The 25,466-nt window shown below is 42.6% G+C and overlaps 1 protein-coding gene across 1 annotated transcript in view; it reads right to left on the reverse strand.

Annotated features, from left to right (window-relative positions):
• Positions 1–25,466, reverse strand: part of LRGUK (leucine rich repeats and guanylate kinase domain containing) — a 59,731-nt gene that overhangs the window by 15,787 nt on the left and 18,478 nt on the right. Inside the window, exons 6-10 of the mRNA XM_079786532.1 lie at positions 18,332–18,456; positions 13,476–13,619; positions 6,029–6,109; positions 3,666–3,752; positions 1,205–1,311 (exon numbers count right to left, since the gene is read on the reverse strand). Of these exons, the coding sequence (XP_079642658.1) occupies positions 1,205–1,311; positions 3,666–3,752; positions 6,029–6,109; positions 13,476–13,619; positions 18,332–18,456 (544 nt within the window). The remainder of the gene's footprint in view (positions 1–1,204; positions 1,312–3,665; positions 3,753–6,028; positions 6,110–13,475; positions 13,620–18,331; positions 18,457–25,466) is intronic.

The following is a 25,466-nucleotide window of genomic DNA, read 5'->3' on the forward strand; positions in this document are numbered from 1 at the left end:
CAAGTGTCAGGGTTCCTCCTCTGGGCTCCTGGAGAGCTGTGTGCTGGCCCAGAGTGGGACGGGCAGTGCCCCCGCGAGTTTTTTCACAGTGAACACTGCTCATCCGGGAGCAGCCGGCCTGCTTGGCCATTCGCACTTACCTGCTCAACAGCCAGAAATGATGACAAAATATGTGTTTATCAGGCAATGTTGTAAATTTCTTTGATACATACTTTTATATAAATGTACCCTAAAGCATGAAACAACTAGCAATCTTCATAAACTAAAAAAGAAATACAATGAGGACATAAATGCTCCTTTGGAAAAAAAATCAAATGTGCTTTTCCAGATGTATGCAAGTAAATGATAAATGATTTCACCTAGAGGGCTACCATAAATGTATAAAACTGTCAATGTCTGTATTATTAAATTACATGTAAAAAATCATGTCTGGATGCAAAATAAAGCATTTTGCTCTCTGTGGGAAACCAAGTGACGTACAGGAGCAAATATCACACGAAGAAGAGAAGCCATTTATAACCAAGAGATCTTACAAGTATTTTAAGCATGCCGTTGGGTCTTGATAGACTTTCTGTATTATACTTATAGCATAAGTGGCCATCTGCTCCGCCAGATCATTTAGAAATGAAAGGAGAAACTGGTAATCTGTCTCCGAACTTAGAGGTGAGAGACTGTTCCTGTGTTCAAGCAAGCCAAGCACCTGCCCCGAGGGCACCACTGGCAGGCTTCCCTCGGGCCCGCGGGCTGCCTCCAGGGGCTCTAACAATCTGCATTCCTGGCATGCTCCCTGGCAGGGGGTCTAGCACCCACTCACAGCTAAGGAAACATGTACAGTGGACAGAAATGATCACAATCGTCCGTGGTTCTATCCTACAGCCAAAAAACCTGACAAACTCTTTTTACTCATTATTATTATTTCACTGTCCCACGTCACAGGCTAGCCACCATTCAGGGGCCAGGTGAGAGAGGAAAGATGAACCCACTCACCACCACACTTGGGGAAACACCGAGAGAGAGCCCATCTTCAAGCATGTGATGGATAAGACGTTGTAATTGAGCAAACTTGGCCGATCAGATAAACCCCTGGCCCCTTCCCTCAGACGAGGTGAAAAAGGAATGGGTGACAAAATAGAAGCCTAGAAAAAGGATGGGGTGCCTGGTGTTCACCGCCCCGAGTTCTACACTGAGGATCCCTAGCAAATACCTGTCAAAGATCCTCTGCGGCTGCATCACGCTGTGGACAACGTGGGTCAGGTGATCCTGGGCTGCAACCACTTCCGGGGGAGGGTTGTACTTATTCACTGCCAAAACCTGTTTCAGAATCAGAAATGCAAAGGGAAACAGACTGCATTTATAAAAAGCACACAAGGCTCAGATTTTCTTTAATGAATCAGCCTAGACATGCAACCAGGTAGAGAAAAGAATGTAAGGCATGCTCATGAATCTTTGTGCTCAGTCTCCAAGCCTAAATAACGATAATTATTTCAAAATATTGAGCTGGAATCCCTTAATCCCCTACTTCTTTATACTCCCTGGCTTGGAAGGGGAAAAGCAAAAACAAAAACAAACCCTCTAAAGTCCAAGATGACTTTTAATACAGTCAACATCCCAACTGTTAATAGAAGAGGAAGAAATAAAATTCAGCTGTAGATTCCAGGTAGCTGATGCTGCTGAATTTTCTTCTTATTCCATCTCACCAAGAGCTATTCTGATGATCTCAAATTCTACCCAAAGTTCCTCTTCTTTTAGCATAACTTTCTCTGTCCAAAGACCTAGGCCTTTTCCTCATAAGGTATGGCTTTCCATCCCCTTGTTTTTGCCATCCCTCTAAATGCATTATCCTGTCTGCCACACCTTTTCTTAACCTATAGCTTTGAATTGTATTCCCTTTGCAAAATGTTAAAGGGAAAGAGAAATCTAATAAGTGCCTTTGGTTCTGAGAATAACAACAGACTCCCATCTATAACTATTTTTAACCAAGATTTCAGAAAGGCATTTATAAAATGAAATACCTGCCTCTCTACATTAAGCCTGTTTCCATTCCACTCAAATGTGCATTGAAAGAAATCCCTCATCACCAGTCACTAAAGCAAGACAAAGTGGCTAGCACAGGTATGGTGGAGGGGAAACAGGTGCTAGCTTTCGAGGTCTGCTTATTCTGCAACTGTGTCCAGATGTATTATCTACACTAATAAAAAAGAAAAATGCAAATTGACTGTACCTCCGTGATGCCCACCAGCCAATCAGGAGTGTGTATGCAAATTAGTCCAACAAAGATGGCAGGTTAATTTGCATATGCAGACGGCAAGTGGCTGAGGGCAGGGAGGTGCTAAGCATCCTGGGTCCTGGGGATGGGCGCCAAGCCCGCAGCCTCCTGGGACCATCACTGGCCCCGGGAGGTGAGGGCGGCTGCTCCAAGCCATGCCCACAGGTGCCCGGGACCATCGCCAGCCCCGGGAGGCAAGGGCGGCCACACTGCTTGACAGCAGACAGCAGGGCCTGCTTGGCTGTAGCCGCAGCGACCCACGAGCAGGCAAGAGGGCCCACAGGCAGCACTCAGCAGGGCCTGCTTGGCCATCGTTAGGGCAACCCAGGAGCAGGCAAGCACAGCCTGCAGGCAGCACCCAAAAGGGCCTGCTTGCCCATTGCCGTGGTGTGGAGCAGGCAGGCCCCGCAGAGAGCAGAGAACCATGGGGAACAGGCCTAAGCCGTCAGTAGGACATTCCCTTAGGGCTCACAGATTGGAGAGGGTGCAGGTCGGGTTGAGGGACACCCCCACCCTGAGCACGAATTTCATGCACCAGGCCTCTAGTCTATATAATAAAAGCCTAAGTGACAGTTACGGCAGAACAATGAGTTGCTATGATGTGCACTGACCACCAGGGGGCAGATGCTCAATGCAGGAGCTGCCCCCCTGGTGGCCAGTGTGCGCCACTCAGCCAGAAGCCGGGCTCACAGCTGGTGAGCGCAGCTGCAGTGGCGGGATCCTCTCCCGCCTCCGCGGCAGCACTAAGGAAGGAGCAGTGAACTGAGTGGTAAGGAGCAGCGAGCAGGTGGGTGGTAAGGAGCGAGGAGTCCCAGACTGCAAGAGGGAAGTCAATGCCGGCTTAGGCCCGATCCCCACAGGGATCGGGCCTAAGCCGGCAGGCGGACATCCCCCAAGGGGTCTTGGACTGCGAGAGGACACAGGCTGGACTGAGGGACCCTGCCTCCCCAGTGCATGAATTTTGTGCACCGGGCCTCTAATTATCTTAAAAAGCAGAATTAAGGATTTAAAATAGCAGAGTAGTAATTCATTTGTGTACCTTTTGAGTATATGGTGGAATGACAATAAAATACACTTCGTGATTAGTAAATCTATTTTAGAGTAGCACGTAGAATGACACACCCTCTAAATAGGATAGTTATCTAAATTAATAATCTGCCAGAATGCCACCAGCCTATAGAAATGCAATGCTGCTGTTGAATTGGGGTTGATGTTCAGCTTTGAAGAGGGTTAAACAGACTGATCCTAGGACAAGGAAGCACTCCCTGAACAAACCATTAATTCACATGTTGTAAATTAATTATGGGTATCATTTATTGATTTTATTGGTCCTCCAGCAGGCAGTATAAGCTTTTAAGCTTATTAACTGAGAAACACATGAAATAATATGATTACATACCTTTTCTTCCACTGTAATCTTCTTCTGATCTAATTCTGTTAATCGCAGTAGCATAAAAATGACGAAGAACCAATATTCACATTGTTCCTATTTGAAATATCAAGAGGACTATTGAATTGCCTTTGTTTTCCAAATTAACAAGCACCAGCATTCTACTTTCATGAGCATTGGTCTATCACCTCCTACCCTACCCTGTCTCTCTCTCTCTCTCTCTCACACACACACACACACAGTCGTTCTCTACATTTTCACATTTACCAGCCCATTAAATTAACAACTCAAATGCACACTGTCCCTTGCAACTTATAAAGCTCTTCAAAGTTGTGACCTTGTTAGTCTCCCTGTGAGGCAAGTGGGACAGGTGTGAGCATCTTCATTTCTAAAGAGAAAATCAACTGAGCCTCAGAGGCGAAGCATTCTATCTAAGGATCCATGGCCAACAACTCGAACCCTATCTTCTAACTCAGCCATTTTCAACCTTTTCCATCTCCTGGCACACATAAGGTAATTACTAAAATTCTGTAGCACACCAAGAAATACAATATATTTTTTGCTGATCTGACAAAAAAAAGATAATTTTGATTGATTTACAAAAATAATAACAGTAATTACCTACCCTTTTTGCTCCCTAAGTGACTTTTTAAAAAACGTGACTTTTGCCCAGCTGGCATGGCTCAGTGGTTGAGCGTTGACCTATGAACCAAGAGGTCACAGTTCGATTCCTGGTCAGTGCACATGCCCAGGTTGCGGGCTCTGTCCCTGATATGGGGCATGCAGGAGGCAGCTAATCAATGATTCTCTCTCTCTCCTATCCTCTCTGAAATTAATAAAAAAATATATTTTTTAAAAAGTAACTTTTTATATATGTGTACATAAGAATTGCTGGTACCAAGAATTAACCAATCAGATGCAACCTTATTATGTGACATGACCAATAAGATGCAACTCTATGACCTACATATTTATGGTTCAAGACAGGGCATGCATACCAGACGTCTATTGCTGCTTTGGCTGTTTTCACTTTTTAAATTTCTTTATTGATTTCAGAAAGGAAGGGAGAGAGAGAGAGAGAGAGAGAGAGAGAGAGAGAGAGAGAGAGACTCATGCCCATGACTTCCTGGTTCATAGGTTGAGCCACACCGACCAGGCTTTTGTCATGTTTTTTCTTTCTATTTGACAATCTAAGGGAAAAGAGGTCAGTGCTCCTGACTAAATAGTCAGGTATTGTATGTTCTAAAAATTCTTGTGGCACCCTGGGTGAAAATTGCTGTTCTAAATCCAAAAAGTTTCAGTATTGCAAATGATGAAACATTTATTATTACTTTGTTATTTATTTATGACTTTGTTTTATTTTTGTATCATGTATTATGAATTTATTTCACAACAATAAAATGGTATTTATTTATGGAATGAATTCTTTATAACTCACTACCATCGGCTATTTTAGGATTATCTGCCTTTTAAAAATGCAATCAACATGTTTTGTATCATGAAGCTATGCCTCTTTGGAGGGAAAGATGTTAGTGATGGATGCATCTTACAGATGACAATGTATGTTACATGAACAGACACTCCTTACGGATCTGCAGCTGGGGGTGTGGCTGTTGTAAGTTCCATTGCTTTCTTTCCAGAGCTGCTTTTAATGCCTGTCACCAGGTCTATACCAAGCATTGCTTTTACTTTTAAATCTAATTTTTCATTTTTAATTTTTTTGTCATTCTAGAGATATTGATCACAAAAACAAAGGTACTCAGAGCTATGCACAAAGTCAAGAGTCTATAGAAAGGTAAGCGAAGGGTATAGGTAGAAAAGGGGATTGGGACAAAGACACAAAGAGGGAGGGCCAGGACCAGGCAAAAGGATTCATCAGTGAAGCCAGAGCCTGCAAAGCAGTCATGGGTCTCAGATTCCCGGATGTGAAGAATCCATGGGAAGTACACTTTTTTCTTTAATCATTTTACAACAACACCTGTTTCCTAGCTATATGCAGACAATTACTCTAGGTATCTAATCTTAGACTCTCTTTCCCCTGTTCCAAAACAGGAACCACATTCTGTCCACACCCCAGCACCATGCATCTTCTAATGCAAGAGGATGCTGCTCCCCCATCTCAGCAGCTCCCTCCCAGGATCTTGGCCACCTCCTGGATGACTCACAGGGACCACACAGAGTGACCCGTTCAGGCTTCACTTCCCCTGACAGAGGTGCCCAGGGTGCCTAACCCTCCTGATTGCCTCCTAAGAGATTGAGAATGAAGAGAAACACACCGTACTCACGTCCTAATGTTCTTTATCAAAAGTACTTCTTGAAGAAGAGTTCCAAGAAAGCCCTCATCCCCTCCCCTGATGTAAATGATCTCCTACCTGAATTGGATTTTTCAGAAGATTGAGAATTCGAAGGAGAGGTAGATTTTCAATGTATTCTATTTCACCCAGCTCAGCAATCTGTTTCATCAAAGAGACACAACAGTATCAATGGACTGACTGCACAAAAACAATAGAAAGGATAATATACAAGGGGATGCCGTGGATCCTTTAAATTCAACTTATTTTAAAAATTGCTCTGTCAAATATCCAGCCCTTTCACGAGAATTTCACCAAGTTTCACAGAACACACAGACCCTCTCTGGCTTGAGAACAGTAAGGTGCTCTTCATGCTTATTTAAAGGCAGATGTGAAATGGCACATGGAATCAGAGAATTGGTATGACAAATGCATGTGGAGGCTACCTGTTCTCCCCCACCACCTGCTTCCTGAGCCTCCACTTCCCAATCTGCCCCTCAGCACGGCTTCTCTGCCCTGGCTCACTACCCGGTGAAGCCTTCTTACAGCATGTGTAGTTCTTATCATTTCTTAAAAATACATTTTTTATTGATTTTAAAGAGGAAGGGAGAGGAAGAGAGAGATAGAAACATCAATGATGAGAGAGAATTATTGATCGGCCACCACCTGCAGGCCCCCTACTAGGGATAGAGCCTGCAACCCGGCATGTGCCCCGACCAGGAATCACACTGTGACCTCCTGGTTCTTAGGTCGACGCTCAACCACTGAGCCACGCTGGCCAGGCAGCTCTATAATCCTATATAATAAAAAGGTAATATGCAAATTGACCCTAACACCCTCACATCACAAGATGGCTGCCCCACAGCATCACAAGATGGCCACCCCAATGTTGTCACAAGATGGGCACCCCCATGTCATCACAAGATGGCTGCCACAAGATGACTTCCCCCACGTCATCACAAGATGGCTGCCCCCATGTTGTCACAAGATGGCTGACAGGGGAGGACAGTTGGGGGGGACCAGGCCTGCAGGGGAGGGCAGTTGGGGGTGATCGGGCCAGCAGGGGAGTGGTTAGGTGTCAATCAGGCCGGCAGGGGAGTGGTTAGGGGGCTAACAGGCTGGCAGGCAGAGTGCTTAGGGGCAATCAGGCAGAAGCCAGCAGTCCCGGATTGTGAGACGGACATCCCTTGAGGGGCTCCCATATTGGAGAGGGTGCAGACTGGGCTGAGGGACACCCTCCTGCAACCCCCCCGTGTACGAATTTCGTGCACCAGGCCTCTAGTTTTTTAATAAGAGATAATTATTTTAAAGAAAGATAAAAACGAAAATTGTATGACATAGTTCTCAACATGGGTGTTACACAGGTGTTTACCTTAATGTTTTTTTGTTAAATGTACAGTTATGTTTTATACTCTCTTCTATGTAAGTTAAGTTTCACAACTTTTAAAAGTAAAGAGAAAAAGGTGTCCTTAATTTGACCAAGAATAGAGGTTGCATTGCAGCATGCCTGAATTTCCCACTAAGCTAAAGACAAACACTTTTCCTTAAATTTCCTGTAATTAGCATAATTACCATTTTATTTCAAACTAGAGGCCCGGTCACGAAATTTGTGCACAGGTAGGGTCCCTAGGCCTGGCCAGCAATCAGGACCATCCAGGACCTTCCTTCATCCATGCCACCCCCAGGTGGTCAGTGCATGTCATAGTGAGTGGTTGAACTCCCGAGGGGACAATTTGCATATTAGCCTTTTATTATATAGGATATAGATACTGAACTTGTGCAAAAAAAATTAATAAGTACTTTACATTTATATTTCTCCCCACCCAACTCATTCCTGCAGGCATTGTAAAAGCCCCCCAACAGCAGAATCCTGAGAATTCCTGAGTTATCCAACCACAAAATGCAGCAAAATGTAAACTATTCCCAAAGCTAAATCAAGGTAAGAACACTCGCACCATGTTTGAAGGATGCCACTTTCCAAGATACAACAAGAAAGGCAAATTCCAAGATACAATATACAACCTGCCCACATTAATCTGGTTATAGCAATGTTAGAACACACAGCTTTTTCCATAAGATGACTAGCTTACCCCTTGGACTACCATTTGGGTCCTCTACAAGATACAAGAATCAATATTTTATACGAGAGGCCCAGTGCATGATTGAATCATGCACGTGTAGGGTCCCCTACACGCTTTCCCTTTCGATCACGGGGAGCTGGGTGCCTGTCCGCTGGTGCACCAGGCGCCGGAGGCTTCTGAAAGGCCTGCTGCCTGAGTGGACAGGCATCCAGCTCCCACGCTTTCCTTTCGATTGCTGGTGCACCAGGCCTTTCAGAAGCCTCCGGCGTGACGGAGGCTTCTGAAAGGCCTGGTGCCTGAGCGGACAGGCACCCAGCTCCCACACTTTTGCTTTCGATTGCGGGGAAGCTGAGTGCCTGTCCGCTCAGGCAACAGGCACTCAGCTCCCCCGCTTTTGATGGTCCGCGCCGCGGGACGTCAGCTTGCTGCCCCAGAGGCCCCTTCTGTGCCGCAGCACCGCCATGGCGCAGACGCTGAGCTTGTGCCACTGCTGGCGATGCAGCTCAGCGTCCCGCCGGCCCAATCAGCTACCCCGGCCACCCCAAGTCCCGCCCCCCCCGCGCCTCCTGGCCAATCATGGGCATAGCGAAGGTACAGTCAATTTGCATATTTGTCTATTATTAGGTAGGATTGCATTATTCAGGTGGTAGAAAAGTAAACTTGGTTCCCATCGGCTCAGTCATAACTTTCATACCATGGATTGACTTCCTTGTCGATACCACTCCTGTGGTTGGCTCTAACGCAAATGTCACCATGTCTCACCAAGTCCCGGCCACAGGCATTCACAGCACTGCTGGCGACAATGGAAATTGGCACATTCTTTCTAAAGGGCAATCTGTGTTAAAAATGCATAAGCTATGACACCATTATCCCTCTTCAGGAGTTTTATCCTGACGAAATCATCAGACAGGCAAACATTAGATACAAGAATGCTCTGTCTAATGTTTTTAGTAAAAGTTAAAATATTCTAAATTCTGAAAGCTCCACCATCATGCAATTAAATGGGCCACAGTACAGTCACATAACAGGAATCTATGCACCCAATCCAGAAGATGGTGACATCTATGGTGATTGACCTGGAAAGGTCTTCAAATGTTACAAACAGCACAAACAGAATGATCATGGACTATGCACACTAAGATGCCAGCTGGGATCACTGGTCTTTTGAGAGTCAAATGAGAGGAATCTAGCTTCCCTTCCAGTCCTTTCAAAGGTAGGATGAGGCTGGTAAGGGCAGAAGGGAGCCGGTGTGGAGTAGCCTAGTTTCGAGTTCCTAAGGCTGCTGAGTTAGCCATGTGTTCAGGTCCTGGATGCCCTGTCTGAGCCAGCCTCTCCTGCAGACCTACCCCCACAGCAGACCCCCCGCATGTCTTCTCTCCTCAAATGCCAAGACCCATGGCTGTGTGTATCACTGATGATTATAGAAGGAGTGGGGACACAGCACCCTAAATGACCAATATTGCCAAAAAGGTTATATTCTTAAAGGAACGTCGGCCATCTGCTGCAAGAATGTCACACCAGCAGAGCTGGGCCCCGTTCTAGTCTGGCCCTCTTCTCGAGCCTCCTCTGCCTGTTAGCTCCTCCCCACGCTCCAGAGGCCTGTCAGCCTGGGCTTCATAGGGAGCGCAGTTTACATGACTCATTTTTTGCCTTTTCCTTCTGGCCATGCTCACCATGCCTTACCATCCAGACCTAAGGGGGCTGTGATAGATGGATGGATGGATGGATAGACAGACAGACAGATAGATGGAAATACATATTTGTGGTATAATGATACTGAGTCTCAGAAAAGCAAAATGGCATTCTCTAAGTAACTCCCAGACCAATATTTTGCTTCTAGAAGAAAGGACTGAGGTTACAATAGAGTTAACATTTGGGGAATGAGTTGTAAATGCTAGAAATGACATCAAATCTAGAAGGACTACGAGTAAAGAGTGATAAAGGCCCCCAAATCACCAGCTGATGATAAACATTTGCAAAGGAACTTAGATGTTTACAAGATCATGGGAGGTACAGCAGTGTTTCAACAGCGAAAGCCAAGTGAATAATACCAGTGAAAGTGCTACCGATAAAACAACGTTCCTAACATCAAATTAATCACATGAGAAGCAACAGCTATGTTATGTTTCTTTGAAATGAAAAATTTTCCACCCCTGATACACAGCATTCTCAGTAGTACTGGAGAAATCTCTGAGGAAATCTTTGGATGGCTCAAAGAATATTTCAAAGTACTGTGCGTTGCTCCCCAGCCTGCCCATTGGGGAGCCAGGGAATTATGTTATTGTTACGAACCCAATCATTGTCAAAGGATCCCCACCATTGGGAAATGTGGCCACTTTTTTTAAGGGAGTCTCTTTAATATTTGAAAATTATGAACTCCTTCCTTCACTCGCTTTTTTCTTTAAACTCTTTCCAATGTAATTTGGATAGTCTCTTGAAATGGAAGAGAACAATATATGATTTGTGAAGTCTATCTAGACCAGCACTACATAGTTCAGTGGTTACTAACCACAAATGGCACCTGGAATATGGCTAGGCTGAATCCAAATGTCCTGTGTGTAAAACATACACCGGATGTCAAAAATCTTATGGTGAAGCAACAGAATATAAAGTATCTCATCAATAAATTTTTACATAGATTACATGTTGAAATTATAATATTTTGGATGTTTTGAGCTAAATAAGACATATTATTAAAACTAATTTCACCTGTTTCTTTTTACCTCTTTATTATGGCTACTAAAAAATTTAAAGTTGCACACACATATTTTTATCAGAAAACACTCTCCTCGGACATTTACACCATACACCTTTCTGAAAGAGGGCTCTTAGCATTTCATTTACTGTACTATCCTGCAGGGTTAAGAACGCTGACTCTAGAGGCAACAGTGTACGTTTACATCCTGGCTCTGTTATTTGCTAGGTAAACAGCCTTAGACAAGTTACTTAACCTCTCTACATCCCAGTAGCGATAATAATAGGGTTATATAATAAGGATTAAGTGAAATACATGTGAAGTGCTTAGAATAGTGCCTTGTGCTATATTCAATGAATATCACAGTTATTTTATGACTATAATTGTTGTTATTAGTATTACTATTGCTGCTTTTCCTGAATCCTGAAATACACTGAGTTGGGATTAAATGAGTGCATTCCATCTTTCCAACATTCCCTGTATATACGTGACAATCATGCTAATGGTAATCTCATGAAAAAGATACTAAAACCATATGAAAGAGAGATGATGCTGGCTTCATAAGACACACAGCACAATGAGCAAAAGTTGTCCATTAGAATTACCGTAACTTTAGAAATTGACAAAACAATTTAACATACAAATCAAGTGAAACTGAGGATGAACAGTCCTGTCGGTAATTAAATATCTACTTCTTCCCAGACCAAAAGATTGCCTTTTTTTAATTTTTAAAAACCTAACAGATGCCCTGGCCAGGTAGCTCAGTTGGTTAGAGCATCAGCCCGATATGCCAAGGTTTCGGGTTCTACCGATGAATGCATAAATGAGTGGAACAACAAATCTCAATCTCAATCTCTCTCTCTCTCTCTCTCTCTCTCTCTCTCTCTCTCTCTCTCTCTCTCTCAAAACAAGCAATAAATAAAACAATATAAATAAAAAACCTAACGGAGATGGAAGTTCATTGGAGAAAGAGTCATCAACACAGATGAGCACCATCACAGCTGAACAGAGACAGGTCTCCACAGCCTCACATCTCAACCCAAGTAGACCAATGTCTCCTTCAGGGTCAGCCAAACTTTCATTTTCAAGAAGAAATAAAGATTCAACTTCCTTATGAAATCTTTTCCAAACAAGTGATGGAAGTATGCAATATGAATAAAATCATAATGTAGATTTTACTGCATAAGAAATCAGCTATAGATACCAACTTAATATACCATGATCATAAGTACAACTGATTTATTAAAAGTAAAGTATAATTAGGAATAAAAATTGCCTTGGCTGGTGGCTTGGTTGGTTGGAGCATTGTCCTGTACATCAAAAGGTTGTAGGGGAGTGCACTGGAGGCAACTGATCAATGTCTCTCTCTCTCTCTCTCTCTCTCTCTCTCTCTCTCTCTCTCTTTCTCTCTCTCTCACATCAATTTTTAAAGAAAACATCCTTGGATTTAAAAGAAAAGAGTAAAAGTCAACTTGTATAATTTGTGATACAATGTGCACATTAAGCCAGATACAGAAATTTGAATAAATCCAATCCCCAACTCATACAGCTGGGGAGCATACACTGTTGTACCAAGGGATGTAAGAGTTCACCCCTGTGCCTCTTTTCTTTCAAGGGAAGGCATGGGCCACACCAGCCTGAGACTATTCTTCTGTCTACAGTTTCCTGGTGCTGGCTTTCAGGCAGTCCTAATGCCATCCTTCTACACAAACTTTCACATGGACACATTTACTTCAGAAGGTCATGTGCACTTGGTTGTAGTTGACCTTTAAAACCATGTAATAAGGGATCATCAAGTTTTCAAAAATTAAGAATTGTAAGTATTTATTTATTTACTAGAGGCCTGGTGCACGAAATTCGTGCATGGGGGGGGGGGTTGTCCCTCAGCACAGCCTGTACCATCTCTAATCTGGGACCCCGCTCACAATCCAGGACTGCTGGCTCCCAACCACTCGCCTGCCTGCCTGCCTGATTGCCCCTAACCATTTCTGCCTGCCAGCCTGATCGATGCCTAACTGCTCCCCTGCTGGCCTGATTGCCCCTAACTGCCCTCCCCTGCTAGTCTGGTCATCCCTAACTGCCCTCCCCTGCTGGCCTGGTCACCCCCAACTGCCCTCCCCTGCAGGCCTGGTCTCCCACAACTGGCCTCCTCTGCAGGCCTGGTCCCTCCCAACTGCCCTCCCCTGCAGGCCTGGTTCCCCCAAACTGCCCTCCCCTGCAGGCATGGTTGCCCCCAACTGCCCTCCCCTGCTGGCCTGGTCCCCCCAAATGTCCTCCCCTGCAGGCCTGGTCACCCCTAACTGCCCTAACCTGCTGGCCTGATCGCCCACAACTTCCCTCCCCTGCTTGCCTGATCGCCTACAACTGCCCCCCCTGCTGGCCTGGTCCCCCCAACTGTCCTCCCCTGCAGGCCTGGTCACCCCTAACTGCCCTCTCCTGCTGGCCTGATTGCCCACAACTGCCCTCCCTTGCCAGCCATCTTGTGGTGGCCATCTTATGTCCACATGGGGATGGTCATCTTTGACCACATGGGGGTGGCCATCTTGTGTGTTGGAGTGATGGTCAATTTGCATATTACCTTTTTATTATATAGGATTTCAAGTCCTCCCTCAACTACTGTTCCAGGAGGTTTTCTAGAATGACATTTCTGAGCTGGCATTTAAGGTGACAGCCCTTGAGTAACCAATAATGGGTCCTACTGTGTCTTCTTAATGTCGACATGGAAGCCAACACGTGGGAAGCATGACCTTACCTTATTGTCCTCTAGGTTGATCACTTCCAGGAAGTCATGATTCTCTAAGCCTTGGAGGCTCTTGATCTGATTGTGGGATAGGTCCACAATCTTCAGGGCTCTTAGCTGGTCCAAACCCATGATCTTCTCAATCTGGTTATGGCTCTAAAATGGTTAAAAGACACTCAATGTGTTAAAGGCCTCTATAGGAAAAGGTGTAATGACAAGTTTTCATTCAGAATAAGCCACTCTTGTCTGTCCCACCTCCCATTTCCATCATTCGCCTCCCTAAACACATATACACACAGCCCACAAAGAAATCTCAGAAGCTAATATTTTTTTTTATTTAAATTTTTTTTTTTTTTAATTTCAGAGAGAGGAAGGGAGAGGGAAGGAGAGATAAAAACATCAAAGATGAGAATCATCAATCGGCTGCCTCCTGCACCATTGCCCCCTAGTGGGGATCAAGCCCGCAACCCAGGCATGTGCCCTGACCTTGAATTGAACTGTGACCTCCTCGTTCATCACTCAACCACTGAGCTACACCAGCTGGGCAGAACATAATATTTTCATTAAAGTTAAAGAAAGATGAATATTCTAATCAGTAGGACAGCTTTTTACATTGCATAACCTAAAGCCTAATGATAGCATAACTCCATGTTTATCTTTAGAATAAAATTTATGCAGTTCTTTCATCGGCATCACAATAAATCACTTGAATATTGTAATTTCCACATACACTTTGTTTTCAGCAGTATTCTAAATGCACTCCCTTCATAGCGTGAGGGCTGTGCTAGTCTGACACAAGCCTTCAGTTACTTGTGCTCTTGTGAGCTTCCTGCCTCACATATCTGGGCTGGACCTATGCCTTGTCCTAACCACAGGACATGGCAGAAGCAGGCCAGTTCCAAGCCTAAGGATTGAGTAGGCCTGGCAGCTTCCCCTGTGGTGTTGTGGAGCCCTGCCCGCGGTGCAATGTAAGAATGCCAGCTACTCTGTTGGAGAGAATTTGTGGAGAGGTCCCATGGGGAAGGAGAGGTCACATGGAGAGGCTCCTGAGATTAAATACAGATGGAAAATCCAGCCATTCCAGCATCCCAGCTGGGCCCAGACCCCAGCCAATCTGCCAGCTGCATGAGGCAAGACCAGCAGAAGAACCGCCCAGCTGCCCCCAGCTCAGATTGTAGAATTGCTGGCTATCACAACGGTTAGCTAATAAAATTTCTCCACGCCACTAAACTTGGGGTGGCTTATTATGCAACAATAGAAAACTGAAGTAAGTTCTTCAATAATTCACACATGAGCATCTTCTCAGACAATGAGTATAAAACAAAGAAAGATTCAAGACTCAAACATTGTTCTTTCCCAACCCTCATGTACCCATTAACAACAAATTATGGTGATAATATTAATTTGAATTTTCTTTACATTTTCCAACATACTCATAACTCCATGGTTCCTTAATGTTGAGGTATAGTGAAATGCACAGTAAAAGTAAACTTTTAATTTAAATTGAGAATCATACTAAAGACAATTTTGAGGTTTCAATTAATGCTGTTATGCCCATCTTTAAACTTTTAATAAGCACTTAGGAACTAAAAAATTAAATTATGACCCTGGCCAGGTGGATCAGTTGGTTGGAGTATCATCCCATAACCAAAAGTATTCAGGTTTGATTCCCTGTTGGGGCATGTATGAGAGGCAATCGATAGATGTTTCTCTCACATCAATATTTCTCTCTCTCTCTCAAATCAATAAACATGTCCTCAGGTGAGGATAAAAAAATTAAATTATAATATTCTCTTCATCTATAACATTTTTTTCTGGGATATTTAATAGCAAGAACTCATTTTAATCCTATTTTTCTTAAGATTTCACTTCAATAATGAGCACGATTTGTGTTCATTAGTATAATTTATGGTTCTTTAAAACATGTTAATAGAATGTTGATGATCTATAAAGCTTGGGGTCTCATTAAACCATTTTATTTATTCTTATATATGTTGGAAAAATTCTATTAGAAGAAGGAAAAAATACTAATAACCCCATTTGCCTAAATTAAGTCAAGTTTCCTACTGTGCAGAGTTAAAAAATGTTCAGAAAGTGTAATAGAAAAGAAAAAAATGATACTAAACTTAACATGATGTCCATATTAATTTAATGTATTGAAATAAGACTTTAATATCCTATTTAAAATATGCCCACATATCAAGTTTATATACCCTATACTTCTTTGTAAAGAAACTTAACGTGCTGTAGATGTGGAAGATAGCCCGTATAATTCTTTACAGCATCTCTGATGGCTTTCAAAGTGGTAGATACAAGAGTAGTGAGCCTTGGACGGTGTTCTCAGTGGTTAGAGCATCGGCCCCAGGCACTGAAGGGTCTCAGGTTGGATTTCCTGTCAAGGGCATGTACGTGGGTTGCAGGTTTACTCCCCACCCTGGGTTGGGGCGTGTGTGGCAGGCAACCAGTCGATGTGCCTCTCTCTCATCGATGTTTCTCTCTCTCCCCTTTCCACTCTCTCTGAAAAGCAATGGAAAAAATATCCTCAGGTGAAGATTAACAACAACAACAAAAAGCATAGAATAAGGCATAGAGAAGTTCAATTAGATAGCCTGTGGTCATAAAAGGAAGCAGAGCTGAGAAATATTCAGAATCACACAATTTCTGAGTTCAAAGTCATCCAGTCCAACCCTTTATCCAGTCTCTCCACGAACAGCTCTTGCTTATGGTGTCATGACTAACAGGTAAAGGGAGCCTTTAGAGAGAAGCCATTTCCTTAAATAAGTGAGATGAGAAATACTCATCTCCCCATGTGGAGGGGAAACAACAAATGGTTCTTACTAAGACAAAATAAAGTTTAAAATTTGAAATGCATTGTCCTGACTTGCTAAGGGAGGTGGCTACCACAATAGCCCACCACTGAACTACATTTCCCCCTTACATTTATCACAAATGTTGATGGTAGACAACTATTGGTGTGTATACTGAATTGTCCTTTTTTCTCTAAATTGTAAAATAAATTATTTTCAATATTAAAAACTGTTGAAACAAATGTGTATCATTTCACTTTACGTATTTTATTAACATATGGAAAAGAAAACCTTCCTATTCTCAAAAACTTTAAGGAAAATTAATGATGGCACAAAATTGTCAGCATGGATTACTTATTTAGTTATTGAAACAAATGCTTAAGGATGAAAGTGTTACGTGTTGTTATTCTTTTTATTAAGATTTTAAAAATTGAATTCTAGAGAAAGGAAGGGAGAGAGAAACATTAATGTGAGAGTGAAACATCGACTGTCTACCTCTTGCATGATCTTCCTGGGGATTGAGCCTGCAACCTGGGCATGTGCCCTGACCAGGAATCGAACCAGCAGCCTTTTGGTGTATGGGACAATGCCCGACCGACTGAGCCACACCAGCCAGGGCTATGTGTTGTTATTCTTAATAATGAATTCAATTTTTGTTCCCTTAAGCACACCCCCACATCTCCTTCTATTGCTCCACTTAAAGTTAATGGGAATGCCAATACAGAAAAGATGTAAAGAAAGGATAAGCTACAAACAGAACAGCACATGCTGCCAATAATCCTTCAGATTGTTACAACTTTAAAACGTGACTTTTCTTATAATTCTTAAATTTGCAATCCAACTTACCAAGTTAATTTTCATTTATGTTTGGCTAATATGCATTTGTGGGCAGGAACCATGAAACCATGCCTCTTTCCCATCCTCAGTACTGGGAACCAGTACGTGATCCTCCCCTGACTCACTGTAAGGAATGAAGGGTCTTAAAAACACACTTCATCCCCAAGCTAGGGGAGAAAATTAACACACAGCCATCCATCAGCTCTCGGTGGTTAAATAAGACAGGGATAGTATATTGTATATGTCAAAATTCTGCAGACAACCAAACATGTCATTTCAAACAACAGTTCAACACTCCTGTGGGAAAGTTCACATAGGAATTTAATAAGCTAGCAGCCTCATGGCTTAACATCCTCCAGGCCCACCTTGTGACAGGTATAATAAAGAACAGCAAAGCCGTCCAAGGTTAAGAAGTAGGAGGGAGGAGGGAAGGAAGAAGAAAAAATCCTGGATAATTCAGAAACTATATTATCAGCCCCCAAATTAGTGAGCAATGCTGTTCTTTCATAAATACAGTGTATTTGGGACTATTATGATCCTTCCAATTTTTTGTAAATTACCTTTTCATTGAGTCATAGTCACATAGCATGTTCTGTAGCTAAAGAAGAGTACTCTCTATGGGAAAAATAGCCAAGTTTTCACTCTCTGATTGGAACTGTTCATCTAGTCTCAGTACTAATTCTGGCTGTTAGAAGGGGAGACTAGCATATATTAATACAAAAAAGATGGCAAAACTTCAGTGCCCAGAGAACATCATGTGGTTCATTTGAAAGCAAGAGTGTTAACATCAATAAATATAATGCTTATGGGGGAAAAAAAGGATATATATATATATATATATACTACTATATTTAATACTTTAAACAATAAAAATAAATAAATATAATGCTTAAATAAGCTTAAATGTTCAGACATTATAAAACGTATTTTTAAGTAATTGTTAAAAGCATGCCTTTCTTTCTCAATGAAAAAATATCAATCTTTTGAAAAAAATTGAATTTGGATACCAAATTGGAAAATCATTTTCCTTTAGCCTGAAATATTGATATCTCACAGACACACACACACACACACACACACAGATACAGCAAAGAATAAACACAACTGAAGACAATACCATACCATTAAGTAATTCTCTCTTTATAAGGCTGAAAATTCCTAAACAATTCTAAGTCATGCCTTTACTAAAATGTTCACTAGTATTCCCAACGTGGCCAGACTCACCAGACAGAGGATTTTGATGGGCAGCTCGCCCAGGCCGCTGATCGTTGTGATCTTGTTCTTGGCCAAGCTGAGGTGAGTCAGGCTGCTGCACAGCTCTAACCCGCTGATTTCTTCTATTGCATTGTCTATATACCATGACTACGTTTAAGGAAAATATTTTTCAAAACATTTTAGAGAAAACAAGAACCACTGGTAAATCAGGCAATAGCAAAAACAGAGCAGTATTATATGTCAATGTAGCATGAACATATTTTTGAAATATATTTTTCACATAGAAGTTAATACCAGCACAACTTAAAATTAACTTTTTAAAAAATCCTCGTGTGAGGATGTTCAGAGAGAGAGAGAGAGAGAGAGAGAGAGAGAGAGAGATGAGGTGAGAGAGAAACATCAATCGGTTGCCTCCCATATGTTCCCCTGACCGGGATCAAGCCTAAAACCTAGGTATGTGCCCTGACTGGCAATCTAACCTGTCACCCCTTGGTGTACAAAGCCACCCAGCTAGGGTGAAAATGAAACAGGCATATTTGCATTCACATGTGACTCACCTAATGGGCGAGGAAAGAAAGTTCAGAGAGGCTCACGGCTGCCCCCTCCTTGGTGTGCTTTCCTCGGCTCCTCACAGGTCTCTCTGAGAAACTCCAGTGCTTCCCACAGACTGGACTTCTAAATTGAATTGCCCTAGAGAGGCAACACGTGGCAAGCTTTCTCATCATCAAAACCAGGGTCACAGCCTGGAAAATGAGTGGCATCTGTAGCCAATGAGTGGTAAGAAAAAGCCAATGTCCTGGTATAGAGAGAAACAGCTCTTTCTCTTCTCCCTTTAAAATAAGTGAAGCCAAAACTCTGCCTTACTTTCCTTATCCCTTGACTAAGTTTCTACTCATTGCTAAAATTTTAACCTATCTTCTGTGTTCCATCCGTGTTGGCACCTAAAACCATCATCTCAAAGTCACCAAGTCTTCTCGCCTCTCTCTGTCTTTAATCTTTCTGGCAAATTTCTGGATTTGATACCATTTCCCCACTAAAGTTCAGTTTTCCCTTGAAAGTAGCCTAAGACATCACCATTTTCTCAGCCACTTGTAATCTTCAGGGCATGCAATCCATCACCAAACCTAACTCTTTTTTCTTTTTTTTTTCTTTTTTAACTTTAAAACATCTCTTTAATTATTCCTTTCCTTTTCATTCATTCCTCTGCTAACTTAATTAAGCTTTAGCACTAATGGGTATCTCCAACATCCTGTCTCCAAGTCACTTCACACACTGTAGTGAGGTTAATTTTTTTCAAAATATTGGCTGGGTATTACACTTCAATTAAAAAATTCTCATAGGATGAATCCCAAATCCCTCACCCAGCATTTAGGGCTCTTCACTTTAAGCAAACCAGTTAGTCAATTTCATCCCCATTATAATCCAATGAGAATTCTCCACTTCTGCCCGTGAACATTCTCAATGGGTCTGGGAGGTACCAATAACGTTTCTGCTTGGCCATATTATTGTTTTTCATACTGCTTTCCAGCTCCTTTCTATAAACCCTGCCTGTTCTTCAGGCTCAATGTCAAATCCCACTCCCCCCCCCCCTTTTTTTTAAACATTCATATTCAACCAACATCTTAAGTATTTTTTGATAGATAACCTCATTTTCTTATTTCTTTTTTTATTACTTCTTAATTGCATAAGTACAAATGATAGTTTGGAAGAACATATGCACAACATATAGACTAGGCAAAGGATTACTGTCTAGAGTACTAAAGAAACGCCACAAACTAATAGAGAAAAAGGAGAAAACAACCCAATTGAAAATGAAGACTATGTTCAGGCTATTCCCAGGAAGTTTTCCGAAGAGCAAATCCAAGTGGCTAATAAACATGTGAAAAGACACTTCACCTGTAGTCAGAGAATACAAATTAAGACAAGATGCCATTCTTCACACACCAGCGTAGCAAACATATGAAAGGTTTAAAGGGTGTAAAGGTTCTAAAGAACAGATACTTTCATAGTACTGAGTGAGAAGGTTCATGATGATGCAGCCACCTTGAAGATGATTTGGCAGTAAACATGTCACAGCAATTCCCCTTCTTGGCGTCCACTCTAGACAAATCACCGCTTCCTTGAAGCCTTTTCTGTTCAATTTCTAACCCCCAGCTACCTCCTTTCATGAGTCACAGAATCAACAATCATGGAATTAATTTTTTAAAGGGGTGGGGTTTGTGAGCATCACAAAATCATGTATTTTGCCTCATATTTTGTAGTTATGGTAACTCTGCTACTTGAGTTATGTGACTTCTTTCTGCTCAGATGTTTCATTTGCAAAGTGAAGATAATGCCAGATTGCCCCAAAGGCCAAAAGTTAGATCATCAGAAAAAACTAGAAACTGGGTGTGAATGAGTTGCACAGACCATAAAACACTTAACAATTGTAAGGCATGCTATCCTTCCTGAATTACGAGCAAGTGAGGCCAAGGAATCCAATCCTCTCCCACTTGGCCAACAGCACGAATGGAAGATTCAAGGCCAGGACTGATTCTGAAAAGAACTAGGCTGCAGAAAGAGGAAAATTAGGAAACTAGAAGCAACGTGAGAAAATGTTGCCAGATGAACCAGAAATTCCTAGATTTTCTTCACACGTTTCATTCACATTCAATTGTTGGGTGAAAACATAGTTCTGCTTGTCGTCAATATGCATTTTCAAATCTCCTTGCATACAGCTTCCTGCACAGAGACCTCAAAGCTCCCCAACGCTATGGCTATGCTCCTTTCAGCTCCCATTTTCTTTAGCTATTTAAACAATCCTTCTATTACTAAACCAAAGACCAGAGCTTTGCAGATAAGGATTGTAACAAAGGGTGTGAAATGCAGGACATGGGAAATTAAACTCTCACACAGCCTGATGAAATAAAGTATCTTTGGAGTAGGCAATCTTTGGCAAGAAAACCTTCAGATGACCATCTGTCTCGGTTTAGCAGAGGGAGCACTAGTCCTTCGGGCCTATTCCAGGAGCACTAATGTCCTGGTAGCTGTGCTCCCACCAAAATGAAGATACTCTAAATTACGACAAAGGGTACGTACAACACATGCTTGTGGGTAGCTGAGCCAGGACGCATTCCCTTGGGAAGCAGGCAAGGATGAGAACACTAGAAAACAGGAATCCTGAAACTAGGAAGAGATCATGGGAATTAAAAAGGAAAGCTTGTTTACTGTGTACACAGTAATTTTCCAAGGCACTAGAGGCTAAGCGCAGTTCCCTTGGTACACCCAGCTGACTAGCTGACAAGAGCGGCAAGGCTTGCTGCATGAAATTAGTATTGTAAGGGCCAAAGGGAGGAGCAATGCAGATGCATCACTTCAGTGGTAACCCTGGGCTCTGCAGCCGCCACCACCCTCACTCACAGCACTGGGGCCGAGGGCTGAACAACTCTATCGAGAAATACGTTCATTTCAGAAAAACAGTCCCCAACTCTTCATTTTCCTTTAGATTTCCAGGAATTTCAGGCACTATAAATTAACAAGGTTTGTGGGTAGGGGGCATTTTAAAAATATATATTTTTACTGACTTTAGAGAGAGAAGGGAGAGAGGAAGAGAGGTAGAAACATCAACGAGAGACGCATAGATTGGCTGCCTCCTGCACGCCCTTCACTGGGGTTTGAACTCACAACCCAGACATGTTCATGAGTTGATGCTCAATCACTGAGCCACACCAGCTGGGCAGGAAGAAGCACGTTTTTACAGTGGCTCAGCAGCTTTCCTGCCCAGTGACCCCATAGTCACCTTGTGTGTGACCGCCAGCAATGATAACAGTCAATGTGCAGGCTGGTCCAACAGTCAATGTGGTCCGTGCAGCACTGAGTTCACAGCCTGCTTTCAGGAATTCCTTTATCTCCCCAATTGCCCAGTTTCTTATTTTAGGAACCTTTACCTGCCCTTCTTCTAACATTATTCTTTCATAGGTTTTGGAACTTTTGGGTAAGAAGAAATATCATTGATAAGTCACTAAGCTATTATAATGAACTAGAGGCCTGATGCACGAAGATTTGTGCAAGAATGGGCCTTCCTTCCCCTGGCTGCCGGCACTGCCTTCACTCTGGCCAGAGCCACCTTTCCACCTTCCCACACTGCCCAGAGGCCCCAAGTGGCTGGGGTGGTGCGGAAGGCCTGTGTCGTCGCCATGGCAATGATGCAAGCATCCTGCCCCGCCCCCGGCTGCTCAGCGCCTGCATATGCAAATCAACCCACCATCTTTGTTGGGTTAATTTGCATACTCACTCCTGATTGGCTGGTGAGCATTGTGAAGGTACAATCTATTAGCATGTTTATCTTTTATTAGTGTAGATTAGCTTACTGGGTTAATCCTCTTGGGTGTATTTTCATTTTAAAAGGCCACGATCAGAAGAAAGACTCACAGAACCCCAAATTATCAAACTGTATTTCAGCTCTAAAGCACTTCATTCTGTGAATAAATCTTTGACAGCGGAATTTTAGATCCCGGAGGAAAAGGAGCGGACGAGTCAGGGGCGCACAGGTAGAACTCTGCAGCAGGAAAAGCCCAGCCATTTATTTTACATTTTGGCGATGCTGTCAGCAGTTCACAGCGCTTGACATGAATTACTCACTAGTCAGTATTCGTTCTTATTCATGTGTCTGATCAAAATATATGGTCCGGGTGGGTAGAAAACCGTTACTAGACATATTGGAAATCCATCACGCTCCTCTTAGTGGGGAGAGCCGCAGTGATGGCTTTAAGCAAAACCAGCCCTGAGAGGTCCGTATCACCTTGCCAGGGCACCACGTTCTTCCCCATGGGAGTGACACTCTCGAAGGAATGAAACACGCACACACTCTGAATGGAAGGTGATAACAGTAGTAATTACTCAATGCGTTGCAACATGGGCAAAACAATGTAATTCCGAAGACTACTCAGTTCAACCATTTTCCAAATGATCTTAGACAGTTCACTGAATCTCCCTGAGCTGTAGGCTCCTCCTCCATAAAATAACGGTTAGTACTGGATGGTTTCTAAAATCCTGTCTTGATTTTAAAATTCTACGAATCATTTTTAAATTTCATAACCCTACAATTATAAATTACAATGAACAGCCAGTCAAGATTTATGGGTAAAGAATAAACTGCTCTCCTTTCTCAAGAATAATAAATTTATGTACACTTGGCAATGTTTATCATCTTGCAATTTAAAATGATTATCAATTAATCACCAATTATCCACATATGAAAGGATAAAACAGCACGATAAAATAAACTACAAAGTTGTTATCTTATAGTTAATTCATTCTGAGGTATTAATATAATCTACCAGAATTACATTATCAGTAGTACTAGCTTTATTAACTAAGTTGTTTTTAAATAATTGTTTTGTTTGTTATATTGATAATTACATTTTTCATTTAACTTAATTTTAAAGAAAAGCGTACTTTCCCCCCCTCAACTTAAAAAGTCATAGGTGCCCACTAAGGAAAGCTTGAGCAAATATAAAAAGCATAAAAATGATAGCAGTCAGATTTCTGAAGCCATCAGATTAGGAAAGCATGCCTTGCAAGGTAGAATAGAGAAGGTGGGTTAGTTCAGAGCTGAGCTTCTCAGAGTACCGTCTCAGACCAGCAATACCAGCATGACCTGGGAACTTTAGAAACGTGAACTCTCAGGGGCCACCCCAGACCTACTCAGAAAGAAGCTCTGAGGACGGGGGCCAGCAATGTGTTTAGCAAACCATCCAGGGGACTCAGTAGACGTTTGAAGTTTGGTAAATAATTATTTTCAAAGACATTAATTTTTAATTTTCAGGCTTTTAAATTTGCTAATTGACATAGGTACACCATTGGCCCGTATATCGCCTGCTTTTTATTTACTTTTAAAAAATGTAAGGGACACTCTTGAAACCACCTCCATCACCATCATCCCACCCCCAACCCGAGAGGTAGGACATTAGCAATAACTGACACATCCGTCTCTGCACACCTCTCCTGTCCCATCCAGGGCTCCCCCGCTCGGAGAGAACCACTATGCTGAGTGGTCTATTTCCTCTTCCTTTTCCCACTGGTTTTATACCTAAACTATATTTAGTTTATTGAGACCTCTCCTATTCCTACATGGAAATATATTTCATTCATTTTCGCTACTGTATAATATGCTGCTGTGTAAGTACACCATAATCGATGCTTTCTCTTATCCACGAGCATCTGGCCTGCTTCAATATTTTGCTGCTATAAGCAATGCTGCAATGGACACTGTTAATTCTTATACAAGCCTCCAGGTACACGCATGCCACACCTTCATATGTAGGAATGAAAATATGAGGTCATAGGGAGTTTGGATGTTCAACTTTACACGACGGTATAAAATTGTTTTCCAAGGTGGTTAACCAATTTCACACTCATAAGCAACCTAAAAAGAGATCCTTTTGATCTACATGTTCCCCCAACCCTTGGCGTTTCTTACATTTCTTAAATTTGGTCCACTAATTGCTCATTTTTGCACAAAAGTGCTAAAGGGCGTGGCAGTATGCTCAAAGCGTTCCATCAAAGGTGAAGAAAGGTTTTACCCACAAAATATGTCTTCAAGGAAGCATCCCTTCCATTCTCCCCACCTCTCCGCCTCATTACAAGCGTAATGTGTTCTGGCTGCTGCAACATCCCGGAACGAGGTGCCCAGGGGCAGTCCATTCACTCTCCACTCCGCCCTGAGAACCCTCAGGGGGCAGGCAGACACTCACTGAGAAAGGGGCGCTGCTCCCTGGTCACCCAGAGGACATCAGCCTCTGGTGTGAAGAGGAGGCTCAAGCTCATTAAACTCACAGGTCCCCAGTGACCCCCTGCGGCTCCAGCTGGAGCCTGTGCTTTGGCGTAGGCGCTCCACCTGCGTGGAGCCTGAGCCGTGCAACAGGCCTGTTCCTGAAGTTGGTCGCAAATCAAAAGTTGTTTTTTGTTTTTTTTCATGTAAGCATATTTAAAATACACCAGAGAAGCTTGCTATTCAAAGGAAGCTTAGTATGAATTCTTTTGTGAAATAGTCACTAATTTTCCATGGGGCCATATCTGGATTTTCAGATACTGAATTTATATGAAATAGGGTGCAAGTTTAAGTAAATTTGAAAAGGAGTCAGTTAAAACAGCACTTCTTATC

The sequence above is a fragment of the Cnephaeus nilssonii genome, assembly GCF_951640355.1.
Source record: "Cnephaeus nilssonii genome assembly, chromosome: 12".
In the NCBI taxonomy this organism is placed as follows: Eukaryota; Metazoa; Chordata; class Mammalia; order Chiroptera; family Vespertilionidae; genus Cnephaeus; species Cnephaeus nilssonii.